Below are 12,891 nucleotides of genomic sequence, written 5' to 3'. Positions count from 1 at the left end.
AGAGAAAGAGGGAGAGGGAGGGAGGAGGAGAAAAAGAGAGAGAGAGAGAGAGAGAGAGAATGGGGCTTGCCAGGGCTTCCAGCCACTGCAAATGAACTCCAGATGCATGTGCCCCCTTATGCTCTGGCTTATGTGGGTTCTAGAGAATCGAACCTGGATCTTTGGGCTTGCAGGCAAATGCCTTAAACGCTAAGGCATCTCTCCAGTCCCCGTAAGGTGTTTTATTAAGCTTGTACCTTGGGTCTCCAGCCTGGCTGGAAGAGGTGTCACAGGGAGCATATCATGGGATCCAGCCCAATGGTGTGTAGAGCAGTGAGTGCTGGAAGGGGTCCTTGCTTCTTGCTGCTTTTTGGTGTTTGCTGGCTAGTGGTGGTTTTTCTCTCTCTTGGATCTATGAAAGGGTACCAGCTTCTTCCACCATTGATGGAACATCTCTGGATCTGTAAACTTGAATGTTACCCCTTCTCCCCCCCCAAAAAAAATATACATATATACATATATATAAATAATGCCACTTAGCCAGAAGCAAGTCATAGGAGCAAAGAGTTTAAGTAGGAAGCTGACTCACATCATTGATCCTCAGCAGGGAGGAATTATCTGAGTGAGCCAGCTCTGAACACCCAGAGGGCTGTATTAACAAACCTCAAAGTCCACCATGGTGCTTTGAATTAGATGTCTTCCATAAACTCATGAGTTCCAGATGCTTAGTCCCCAGCTGATGGAAATTTGAGATGTGGAGCCTTGCTGGAGGAGGTGTGTTGCTGTGGGTGGGCTTAGGGATATTATATAGCCAGCTCCCCACTGCCAGAGTTGGCTCATTCTCCTGTTGCTGTTTCCCACCTGCTATATAGAGGTGATGTCCAGCCTTTGCTCAGGCCATGTTTTCCCCTCATGAAGCTTCCCCTTGAGACTGTAAGCCAAAATAAAAAAAAAACTTTAGGAGTGCTCAGCACTGAAACATCTCTACCACACCCTCCAAGACTCAGGGCCCACTGTGCAAGGGGTGGCAGAAAGAATGTAAGAGCCAAAAGAAGGACACCACTCCTTACAAAGCAAACTGCCCAAACAGAAATTGGCCTCGACATCTATTACTGCCCAGTGCCAAGCAATAGGAGAATAGGAGAAAAAGACAGTAACATCAAAATAAGAGAGACTAACTGACCTGGAATTCACTATGGTGTCTCAGGGTGGCCTCGAACTTATAGAGATCCCACCTCTGCCTCCCAAGTGATGAGATTAAAGGCATGCACCACCACACCCTGCTCAATAAAAAATAGTTTTTAAAAAGTCCAAAGTATCACCTGAGACTCAAGACAATCTCCTAATTGAAAGCCCCATAACATCAAAACACAGGTTACATACTTTCTACACATGGCACAAACATTCCCACTATATAAACTAGGCATAGCAAGGAAAGATTTAACTAATGTAAAATAGAAAATAATCAGGGATTATCTGGGTATGGTGTCACACATCTTTAGTTCAAGCACTCAGGTGGAGATAGGAGGCATGCCATAAATTTGAGGCCAGCCTGGCATTACAAGAGTATGTTCCAGGTCATCTTGGGTTAGTATGAGAATCTGCTTCCAAAAAAAAAAAAAAAAAAAAAATGCTGGATGAGGTGGTACATTCCTTTATTCCTAGCATGTGGAAGAACAGAGTTAAGAAAATGGCCATGGGTTGGAGGCCACCCTGAGACTACATAGTGAATTCCAGGTCATCTTGTGCTAGAATCAGACCCTACCTTGGAAAACAAAACACAACAAAACAAAACAAAAAGAAGTAAGTAAACATCAAACCCTGCTGTTCAATTTTGGACACGAGGGACTCATGATGAAATCCTCTGGGCTCTAAAAGGCATAGGTGACTTTCCAGGCAAACTCTAATTGAGTCACTCAGCATTTTTATTTTCTTAAGTTTTTTGTTTTGTTTTGTTTTGTTTTGTGGCTGTTCCATAGTCCTGGCATCTCCAAAATACTGGGGTAACCACTGCAACCCACGGTCCATCCTCACAGCTCCATGGAATCTCTCCGTGCAAGCATCCAGCAAACCTGCTTCACACTGCCCATGGCCATTTCCAAAACACAGGACTGAATTGCAAATTCAATGACCCTCTTATTTCTATACACAATAATACCAGATGGGGTGCCAATTTGTTAATCCAGAGGGAATAAAGCAGACTTTGAACAGGACACTCCTTGAGCATTCATTCTTCCTGTTGCCCACTGGAGCTCAGCTGTCCCAATCTCAAAGGTTGTAATCTCACATTATTGCAACTGAACAGGCAGCAGTTCACCCAAAGATTTCATTTCTGTGCCATATCCCTTTGCTCACACCAGTCCATTTCTATGTAAAGCAACCCTGAATAAGTTCTCAGGACATGGGCCTAACAGTAAACCTCTCACACAAACTGCTTCTAGCCCAGTCCAGACAAAGCTCTTTCTAACCATCACAAGCCACACCTCACAGTTCATAGTTCTTACCGCATTCAAGTCTTTCAACGCTGACCAGAATAGTCCATCAATATGTTACTTACAGCACTGCAAGGCATCTCTTAGGCAAAGGTTTCAAATTCCTCCACATTCCTCTTGAAAATCAGCCCCCAAGAGCCAAAGCCACACAGTTAGGTGTCTAGCAGCAACACCACTCTTGGTATCAACATTACTTTTGCAGTCAGGTTCACTTTGCTGGCAGAAATCATCCCGACCAAGAGCAGCTTTGGGGGAAAAGAAGGGTTTATTTTGGCATACAGTCTTGAGGGGAAGCTCCAGGATGGCAGGGGAAAATGATGGCATGAACAGAGAGTGGACATCACCCCCTAGTCAACGTATGGTGGTCAATAGCAACAGGAGAGTATGCCAAACACTGGCAAGGGGAAACTGGCTGTAATACTCATAAGCCTACCCTCATCAGTTGGGAACCTAGCATTCAGAATGCCTAAGTTTATGACAAACATCTGAATCAAACCACCACACAAGCCAAGCCCTCACAATCCATACTTCTCTCTGTATTTAGGTCTTATAAACTCTCACCAGAATGGCCCATCAAGCTCTGTTTACAGAACTGCAAGGCTTCAAAGTTCCAAATCCTTCCACAGCCTCCCCTTCTATCCACAAACTAGCTCTAAAAGACCAAGAACCACATTGTCAGGTTTATCACATCAATAAGTTACCTCCTCACTACTGGAACAAAACAAAAGGCCAGAAGCAGCTTAGGGGAGGAAGGAGTTTATTTTTCCTTACAGTACCCCCCCCTCCAAAGGTAGGGTCTCACTCTATCCCAGGCTAACCTGGAACTCACTCTGTAGTTCCAGCTGGCCTTAAACACTCAGTGATCCTCCTACTTTTGCCTCTCTAGTGCTGGGATTAAAGGCCTGCATCACCATACCCAATATTCTGCTTACAGTTTTGAGGGGAAGTTGTATCATGGTCAGACAAGCAAGAAGCTGACTCACATCATCACATATCCTCAGCAGGGAATTATCCAAGTAAGCCAGCCCCAAACACCCAGTGGGGCTGGACTAACAAACCTCAAGGCCCACCCCCAATGACACCTCTTCCTGCAAGGCTCCAACTCCCAAAAGACTTCAGCTAGGAACTAAGTAGAAGTTTTGATCATAAATACATGAAGACATGGAATAAAAGATACGACTGTACAAGTTATAATAAACTTAATACCTTAATAATGAATTACTTAAGATGTCAGCTTAACAGAAACTACCATTTATCCAGTCTCTAAACTTCAAATTCACAGAAGTCAAAACCCCCCAAAAAGGAGCCACACATGAAGAAAAAGACATGGGATATATTACACATGCCACATTATTTTTCAAATCTATTTTCTTATTTGATTTCTTTTGTCAAACATTTCAAGCTTTACATCACAAAAGGTCATTCTTAAATACATCAATAGTTTGATTTTCCAAACTTGTCTGGCATTTGTCCTCCAGGCAGCATAACATGATACCATCTTGGAGTGGACAATGCTTTGCTCTGGAAGCCATGATAATTTTGGCATGGAACAACAGTGATAGCCATCTGTATGACCACAGTAATACAGCTATCAACACTACCTAGTAGATGGAAGAGGGGAGGGCCACAAGGCCTTCAACTGGGATTTTATCCCATTATTCCAGCTGCAAATGATCTTGGGAGACACTTATATTATGTTGGAAGTAGGTTACCTGGACAGGGACTCCATAATATAGTTGCCTTTGAATCACCTAGTCTCTTTTAAATAACCTCAATAAAGTCACTGGTTCACAAAAATTGGGTTTTGATGCAATCATTACTTTGGCCTATTGTCTGAGTACTATCTGGAATGAACTGATGTTTGTATCTGTCTCCTCAAGAAATGTTAACATTAACACTGAGAGTCAATATAGTTTAGCAGTGTTTGGACTTCCCAAACAACTCCCACCACACTACAGGTCTATTATATGCAATAATTTTGCTAATGCAAACATATGAAATGTTCTAGTTATAAGGTTCTTATACAGGAATAAGTCAGCTTACTAGTAAGAGAGCTAGCTCATCCCAACTCACCTGTTACAGTCTACCTGCCCAAGTTGCTGTGAATTCTACCAGCCTACCCATTTGAGATGTATGAAGATATGAAGGTTTAATCTCTTTTGAATGCCAGAAATCTATTGTTATGAATTCTAAATAGTAGTTCAATGCCATAAGACAACATTCATCATGCTGAGTGATTATAAAATGAACTGTAGCACTCAGATTTCCACATTCACAAGTTTACTGAAGACATCCATTCTCATACCTGCCCTTCAGGTTCTCAAGTTCCCTGTGATGCAACATGCTCCGCATGTGTTCGTCCATCTCCTTCAAAATTAAAGAGAGCAGATTAAGGGAGATTGCTCTGTGGGGAAAGGAACCTCCTTTGTTAGCATTCAATTAACATTTAGGGTTTAAGTTCTTTGTGCCACAGACATTTGTGATTATTCATCCCAATTTAATACTGACATCAGTTTCATATTAAATAATTCTTTGTCAATATTTTCTTTTGTGTGTTTTTATTTTAAAAGCAAATGGGAATTAGAAAACATATTAAAAAAAAAAAAAGACCCCCAAGATAGTGGGGAAAATACCCAGAAATGGAGAGAGGGTCACCAGATCAGAGACCCATGAGTGGAAAAGTAAAAAAGGGGGATGGAGAGATGAGTCAGTGGCTAAACACTTGCAAATTTACTGGGCCAGATTCTGTTCCCCAACATGCACATAAAGCCAGATGCAAAACATGGCATAAGCATCTGGCATTCATTTGCATCAGCAAGAGACCTGGTGTGCCCATCCACATACACACACACACACAAACACACACATAAAAGAAAAAAAAGCTATAAAAATAAAGGTAGTGGGCTGGAGAGTTGGCTTAGCGGTTAAGACACTTGCCTATAAAGCCTAAGGATGCAGGTTTGATTCCCCAGAACCAACATAAGCCAGATGTACAAGGAGGCACATGTGTATGGAGTTTGCTAAAAAGTGGCTAGAGGGCTGGAGAGATGGCTTAGCGGTTAAGCGCTTGCCTGTGAAGCCTAAGGACCCCAGTTAGAGGCTCGGTTCCCCAGGTCCCACGTTAGCCAGATGCACAAGGGGGCGCACGCATCTGGAGTTCGTTTGCAGAGGCTGGAAGCCCTGGCGCGCCCATTCTCTCTCTCCCTCTATCTGTCTTTCTCTGTGTCTGTCGCTCTCAAATAAATAAATAAATAAATAAAATTAAAAGAAAAAAAAAAGTGGCTAGAGCACTGAGAAACCCTGCTGGAACTAAACTGATGACCTCCTCCATGTAGACCAGCTGACAGAAAGCTAGAAGAAGCCATTCTGCATGCAGTTCAATGGAAGAAAGAGAAATCGCCAGTGAAGATACTCAACAGTGGACACTGCAAGCCTTATATTTGGCCAGTCAGGCCAAATGAGCCAACGGGTGCAATAGTGGCATGTCTGTCATGGTGGAAACCAACTGCCCTCTAATTGGACTAGAGGACCACTCCATGAGATAGAATACATTCCTGATACTAAAATCCTAAACCAGGGGTAGTCATGAGCCCTAGGGGTGTAACGTCTGCTGCTGTCTGGCTAAATGTATATACTATGCTTATCAAACTGTCCAGTAAGCACTTCCGTTAATGTTCATACCCTTATATTAATGCTACTCTCACTTTGGATAGAGAATCTTCTCTTTTCAGAAAGCAGTGACCTTGGGATGACTCAGAAGGTATAATGGTGATGGAAAGAAGTGACTGCAGTGCTCAGTACTGCAATATTTCTATCACACCTTCCAAGGCTCAGGGTCTAATGCAGAAAGGTAACGGAAGGAATGTAAGAGCCAAAAGAAGGGTAGGACTCCATATAACATGCTCCCTCCAGACACAAAATGGCCTAGATATTCATGGCCTCACAGTGCCTGACATTACCTGCACAAGATCATCAGGAAAGATCATGACATCAAAATTAAAAGAGAGACTGATTGAGATGGGGAGAGGGTATGATGGAGATTGGAGTTTCAAAGGGGAAAGTGGAGGGAGGAAGGGTATTACCATGGGGTATTCTTTGTAATCATGGAAGTTGTTAATAAAAATTTCGGGGGGGGGGGAGTGGCTAGAGGCCCTGGTATGACCATTCTCTCTTAAATAAATAATAAATTTCTTTTTTGTGCTTTTTTTGTTTTTTTTTTTTGAGAGAAATGATAGGAAATAATTTTGCATTTGAATTTAGGAAAATTTAGGAAAAGACTAGTAGGGATTTTTTTTTTTTTTTTTTTTGAGATAGGGTGTCACTCTAGCCCAGGCTGACCTGGAATTCACTATGTAGACACAAACTGGCCTCAAAAGGAAAAAGTAAAGTTTTATAATTTTTATTGAATTTTTTAAGGAAGCCCAACAGGCTGGCCTTATTTATTTATTTTTTTAGTGTGAGTGTATGTGTATGCGAGAGAGAGAGAGAGAGAGAGAGAGAGAGAGAGGGGGGGGGAGAGAGGGAGAGAGAGGGAGAGAGAGGGAGGGAGGAAGAGAGAGAGAGCACGCGCAAGAGAGATCAAGAACTGGTGGCCAGGGCCTCCAGCTACTCCAATCCAACTCCAGACGGGTGTCTCCTGGTGCGCATGTGCAACCTTACGTGCTTGTGTCACTGTCTAGCTTAGGAGGGACCTGGACAGTTAGCAGGCAAGAGCCATAACCACTAAGCTATCTCTCAAGCCCTCTTTACTTACTTACTTACTTACTTACTTATTTATTATTTATTTATTTATTTATTTTGGCTTTTATAAGAAAGGTTTTACTTTAACCCAGGCTGACCTGGAATTCACTATGTAGTCTCAGGGTGGCCTTGAACTCTCAGCAGTCCTCCTATCTTTGCCTCCCCAGTGCTGGGATTAAAGGAGTATGCCACCACACCTGGCTTAATCATATATATATTTTTTAATTAGCTTACATGCCCAGCTTTTTTTTTTTTTTTCAAGGTAGGGTCTCCCTCTAGTCCAGGCTGACCAGGATAATCTAGGCTGGCCTTGAACTCATAGCAATTCTCCAACCTCTGCCTGAGTGCTGGGATTTAAGGTATGTGCCACCATATCTGGCCAGTCCTCCTATTTAAACGGAATGAATTCTCATTGTTTTTTTTATTTTATCTGAGAAGGAGACACACACACAGATACTAAGAAACAGAGCATGAATGGGTGTAACAGAACCACCTGCCACTGCAAATAAACACCAGATGCATTTTGTGAATGCTGGGGACTTGAACATGGGTCATCAGGCTTTGCAAACAAGCACCTGTAACCATCGAATCATCTACCATCTAGGCATAGTGCTAGCATTCAGAAGGGAGAGGAGGATCGCTTTAAGTTTGAGGGTAGCCTGCTTTATACAGGAAATTCCAGGGCAGTGGCAGCCACAGCCACATGAAAAATTAAAAAAAAAAAAAAAACAACGGTGGAGAGATAGCTTAGCAGTTAAGGTGCTTTTTTACAAGCTTAAGGACCCAGGTTCGATTCCCCAGAATCCAAATAAGCCAGATGTACATGGTGACATATGGGTCTGGAATTTGCAGTGGCTGAAGGCCCTGGTAAGCCCATTCTCTCTCCCAAATAAATAAAGAAAAATAAAAATATTTTTAGGGATGGAGAGATGGCTTAGCAGTTAAGCGCTTGCCCATGAAGCCAAAGGACCACGGTTCGAGGCTCAATTCCCCAGGACCCATATTAGCCAGATGCACAAGGGGGCGCACGTGTCTGGAGTTCGTTTGCAGTGGCCGGAGGCCCTGGCACGTCCATTCTCATTCTCTCTCTCTCATTCTCTCTCTCTCTCTATCTGCCTCTTTCTCTCTCTGTCTATTGCTCTCAAAATAAATAAAAATGAACAAAAAATTTAAAAAATATATTTTTAAAAATCCCCCCCAAAAAAATCTCTCAAATCACTTAACTTTTTAACTATTTGGCTATTTTTATTTACTCAACTGAAAGTTTCTCAATCATAAGCTACAACTTACTTATGGTTTGGCATAGCCTGAGGTAAACATTTGTTAAATGAATATGTATGGACACATCAAAAAGGCTGGAATGTTAGGTCAAGCCAGGCTCCCAAAAACTGGAGTCACCAAGGACAGCAGGAGGGCGACAGACATAAATAGTGGATCATCCACATTCCTCAAGGAACCACCCAGCCATTATCCCTCCCTTGCCTAACAATGCCCAAGGTCTAGGTTTTCTGCCACCTTATCTCCCAGGTCACCTGGTCACTTCTGGTCTCACACCCTGGCTATTTGAAATGGCTAAGGTAAAGAACAAAGTAGTTATTTTCCCTTCCTCACCTTCCCCAACTGAAGAGCTCTACATAGCCCACTATCAGTGTTGACTGTGCTCTTGAGAGTCAGTCCTGGCAGCTTGTGCTTTTCCCAAATAAAAGCTTTCATCTTTGCCTCAGAGTGGTCTGCGTGGTCTTGGTCATTTCGGAACCTTACAGAGAACAGTTTTAAAATAAGAATCTCTCTGTTGGAGATTTAAAAATCACTTTACCAGCCGGGCATGGTAGTGGACATCTTTAATCCCAGCACTCAGGAGGCAAGATAGGAGGGTCACCATGAGTTCAAGGCCACCCTGAGACTACACAGTGAATTCCAGGTCAGCCTGAGCTAGAATGGTGAGACCCTACCTTGAAAAACCAAATAAACAAAACTTTACCAGAGCTAGAGTTCCACTCTCCAGATCCCACTTAACCAGATGCACAAGGGTGAGGTAAGCGCAAGGTTGCACATGCCCACTAGGTAGCACAAGTGTCTGGAGTTCGATTTCAGTGGCTGAGGCCCTAGTGTACCCATTCTTTCTCTCTCTGTTTTTTTATTTATTTATTTATTTATTTGAGAGAGAGGCAGACAGAAAGAGGCAGATACAGAGAATGGGTACACCAGGTCCGCCAGCCACTGCAAACAAACTCAAGACACCTGTGCCTTCTTGTACATCTGGCTTACGTGGGTCCTGGGGTAAAGAACCAAGGTCCTTAGGTTTCACAGGCAAATCTTTAACTGCTTAGTCATTTTCCCAACCCCAGTTTCTCTCTAAAATTTAAAAAAAGAAAACAAACTTTACCACCACTTATGAGGCTAATATAGAAGGACTGGTGTGAGTTCAAGACTATACTGGGCTACAGTAAGACCCTGCCTCAAAAGAAACAAACACAGTACTTCCAACATAGCTTGTTCTGTTGTGTACACCACTCGTACCAGCACTGGAGAGATAGACGTAGGCCAATCAAGAGTTCAAGGCCAGGCAGGCATGGTGGCACACGCCTTTAACCCAGCACATAGGAGGCAGAGGTGGGAGGATCACCGTGAGTTCAAGGGCAACCTGAGACTACACAGTGAATTCCAGGTCAGCCTGGGCTAGAGTGAAACCCTACCTGGGTCAGGGAGAGAGTTCAAGGCCAGGGGCTGGAGAGATAGCTTAGTAGCTAAGGTACTTACCTGCAAAGCCTAACAGGCAGAGTTTAATTCCCCAGTACCCATGTTAAACCAGATGCACAAAGTGGTGCAAACATCTAGAGTCCATCTGGAGCAATTAGAGGCCCTGGCATGTCTATTCTCTGTCTCTTTATCTGCTTGCAAATACAGAGATTTTTTTTTTTTTTTTTCTTGAGGTAGGGTCTCATTCTAGTCCAGGCTGACCCAGAATTCATTACGTACTCTCAGGGTGGCTTTGAACTCATGGTGATCCTCCTACCTCTGACTGCTGAGTGCTGGGATTAAAGGAGTGGTGGCACATGTCTAGAAGGCAGAGGTAGGAGGATCGCCGGGAGTTTGAGGCCATCCTGAGACTACGTAGTGAATTCTGGGTCAACCTGGGTTGGAGAGAGACCCTACCTCGAAAAACCAAAAAAAGTGGCTGGGTATGGTGGTGCTCAACTTTAATCCCAGCACTTGGGGAGGCAGAAATAGGAGGACTGCCGAGAGTTCAAGACAACCAAGACTACATGGTGAATTCCAGGTCAGCCTGGACTAGAGTGAAACCCTACCTTGAAAACCAAAAAAAAAAAGTGGGTACACCAGGGCATCCAGTCCTTACAAATGAACTCCAGAAGCATGCATCCTCTTGTGTATCTTGCTTATGTGGGTACTGAGAAATGAAACCTGGATCCTTAGCAGCTCAATCACTGACATCCACCTTGACTACCCACGTCTCCACTTCTCAAGTGATTTGTTTATGCCTAATGTAAAGTTTTAACTTCTGCTAGGTTCTGCCTGGTCATTTTTTTTCTTACTTTTTTTTTTTTTTTTCAAGGTAGGGTCTCACTCTAGCTCAGGCTGACCTAGAATTCACTATGTAGTCTCAGGGTAGCCTCACAGTGATCCTAACTCTGCCTCCTGAGTGCTGGGATTAAAGGTGCGAGCCACCACGCTTGGCTGAAAAGCTTTCATTTTAAAACATTCACACAGACAAGCATGGTAACGCAACAGGCATAGCAACATAGAGCTAAACATGGTGGCATATGCCTATACACCAGCATTCCGGAAGGAAAGGCTATTGAGTTTGAGGACAGCTTAATAGCTAAATAACAAGAACCTTACTGTTTCAATAAAAAGAGAGAAGAAAAAGAGGAGGGACACATACACAAACAATTCCCTTTGTCACTCCAAAGTACATACAGCTAGCATGCCATAATTAGTGAATGGTTGTATACACGCATGGTAATAAAAGGATACAACTCTTGAGCATTGCTATATACACTAGTGCTAGGTAAAAGGATACAACTCTTGAGCATTGCTATATACACTAGTGCTAGGTGCCTCACTTCATTACATAAACCACAAAATAAACAAGCATAAAAATGCAAAGAATTTAACTCCTTCAGTCACTGACTGTTTCTCAAGTGTTCCAAGCATACCTGCTAGGCACTAAATGTGAAAAGGTGCCTCTCAGATAATCAAGTGGTCACAATGGCAAATTCAGGCACGTCCAATATCAAAAACAAGGATTCAAACACCATGTTACACTAGAAGCATCTAATGCATTTTGGTTGGTTGGTTTTTGGAGGCAAACTGAACGGACTGCCTGTTTAAAAAAAAAAAAACCCTCGAGACATAAAATGGCCTGGATATCCATGACCTCATAATGCCTGACACTACCTTCACAAGACCATCGTAAGAGGAGGAAAAAGACCATGACATCAAAATAAAAGAGAGACTGATTGAAATGGGGAGGGAATATGATGGAGAATGGAATTTCAAAGGGGAAAGTGGCAGGGGGAGAGGGAGGGTATTACCATGGGACACTTTTTATAATCATGGAAAATGTTAATAAAAATTGAGAAAAAAAATATTTTGTTTGAGAGAGAGAGAGACAGAAAAAGAGGCAGAGAGAAAGAATGGGTGTGCCAGGGCCTTCAGTCACGTAAACAAATTCCAAAGCATGCACCACCTTATGCAGTTGGCTTATGTGGGTGCTGTGGAATAAAACCTGGGTCCTGGTTTCACAGGAGCCCATTAACCACTAAGCCATCTCTCCAGCCCTGACTTTTTTTTTTTTTTTAAGGCGAGGCTAAGAGAGAGACAGAGAGAAAACTGGCAGGCTAGGGCTTCCAACCACTGCAACTGAACTCCAGATGCCTACGGCCCCTTGTGCATACGTGCAACCTTGCCCAATTGCATCACTGTGAGTCTGGCTTATGTGGGACCTGTACAGTCGACCATGAGTCTTTAGGCTTTGCAGGGAAGCACCTTAGCCACTAAGCCATATCTCCAGCCCTGTTTTTTGTTGTTATTGTTTTGTTTTGGGTGGGTTTTTTTTTGGGTTTTGTGGGGTTTTTTTTTGTTTTGTTTTTTTTGGTTTTTTTAGGGTAGGGATCTCAACTCTAGTCCATGATGACCTGGTATTCACTATGTAGTATCAGGGTGGCCTCAAACTCACAGTGATCCTCCTATCCCTGCCTCCAAAGTACTGGGATTAAGGGAGTGACCACCATGGGTGGCCCCAGTTGGTTTGTTTTTTTAATCATATATGGTTTCATTTGTCAGAAAAAGTGTAATAATCTATTGTTACTTTATTTTCTACAGTCTGATAAACAAGATTGTGATGCAAATAACTTACTTCCTTAAAATGGAAATTTTATGGATGCCTACTTCTTTTCTAATTCTACAAATGTTTCATTTGACAGAGGTTTACATGTTATCCTTTCTAGGCATAAATGATTGGCCATCAACTAGAATTAATACTTGTAAAATTAAAAACTAAGTGAAGCCAGGTATAGTGACAAATGCTTTTAACCCAGCACTTGGGAGGCAGAGGCAGAAGAATCACTGTGGGTTCAAGGCCACACTGAGACTACAGAGTAAATTCCAAGTCAGCCTGGGTTACAGTGAGACCCTACCTTGAAAAACAAAACCAAAC

General features: G+C 42.8%; 1 protein-coding gene across 3 annotated transcripts in view; it reads right to left on the bottom strand.

Annotated features, from left to right (window-relative positions):
• Window positions 1-12,891, bottom strand: part of Znf106 (zinc finger protein 106) — a 93,700-nt gene that overhangs the window by 65,615 nt on the left and 15,194 nt on the right. For 2 of the 3 annotated variants that reach the window (XM_045157596.1, XM_045157598.1), the window contains exon 3: window positions 4,777-4,838. The exons of the other annotated variant lie outside the window; for it this stretch is intronic. In XM_045157596.1, coding sequence (XP_045013531.1) covers window positions 4,777-4,838 — 62 coding nt within the window. The remainder of the gene's footprint in view (window positions 1-4,776; window positions 4,839-12,891) is intronic. 3 annotated transcript variants of the gene reach the window in all.

Source organism: Jaculus jaculus, chromosome 8 (assembly GCF_020740685.1).
Source record: "Jaculus jaculus isolate mJacJac1 chromosome 8, mJacJac1.mat.Y.cur, whole genome shotgun sequence".
Taxonomy (NCBI): domain Eukaryota; kingdom Metazoa; phylum Chordata; class Mammalia; order Rodentia; family Dipodidae; genus Jaculus; species Jaculus jaculus.
The sequence above is the reverse complement of the archived record's forward strand: the minus strand, read 5'-3'. Positions and strand labels throughout refer to the sequence as shown.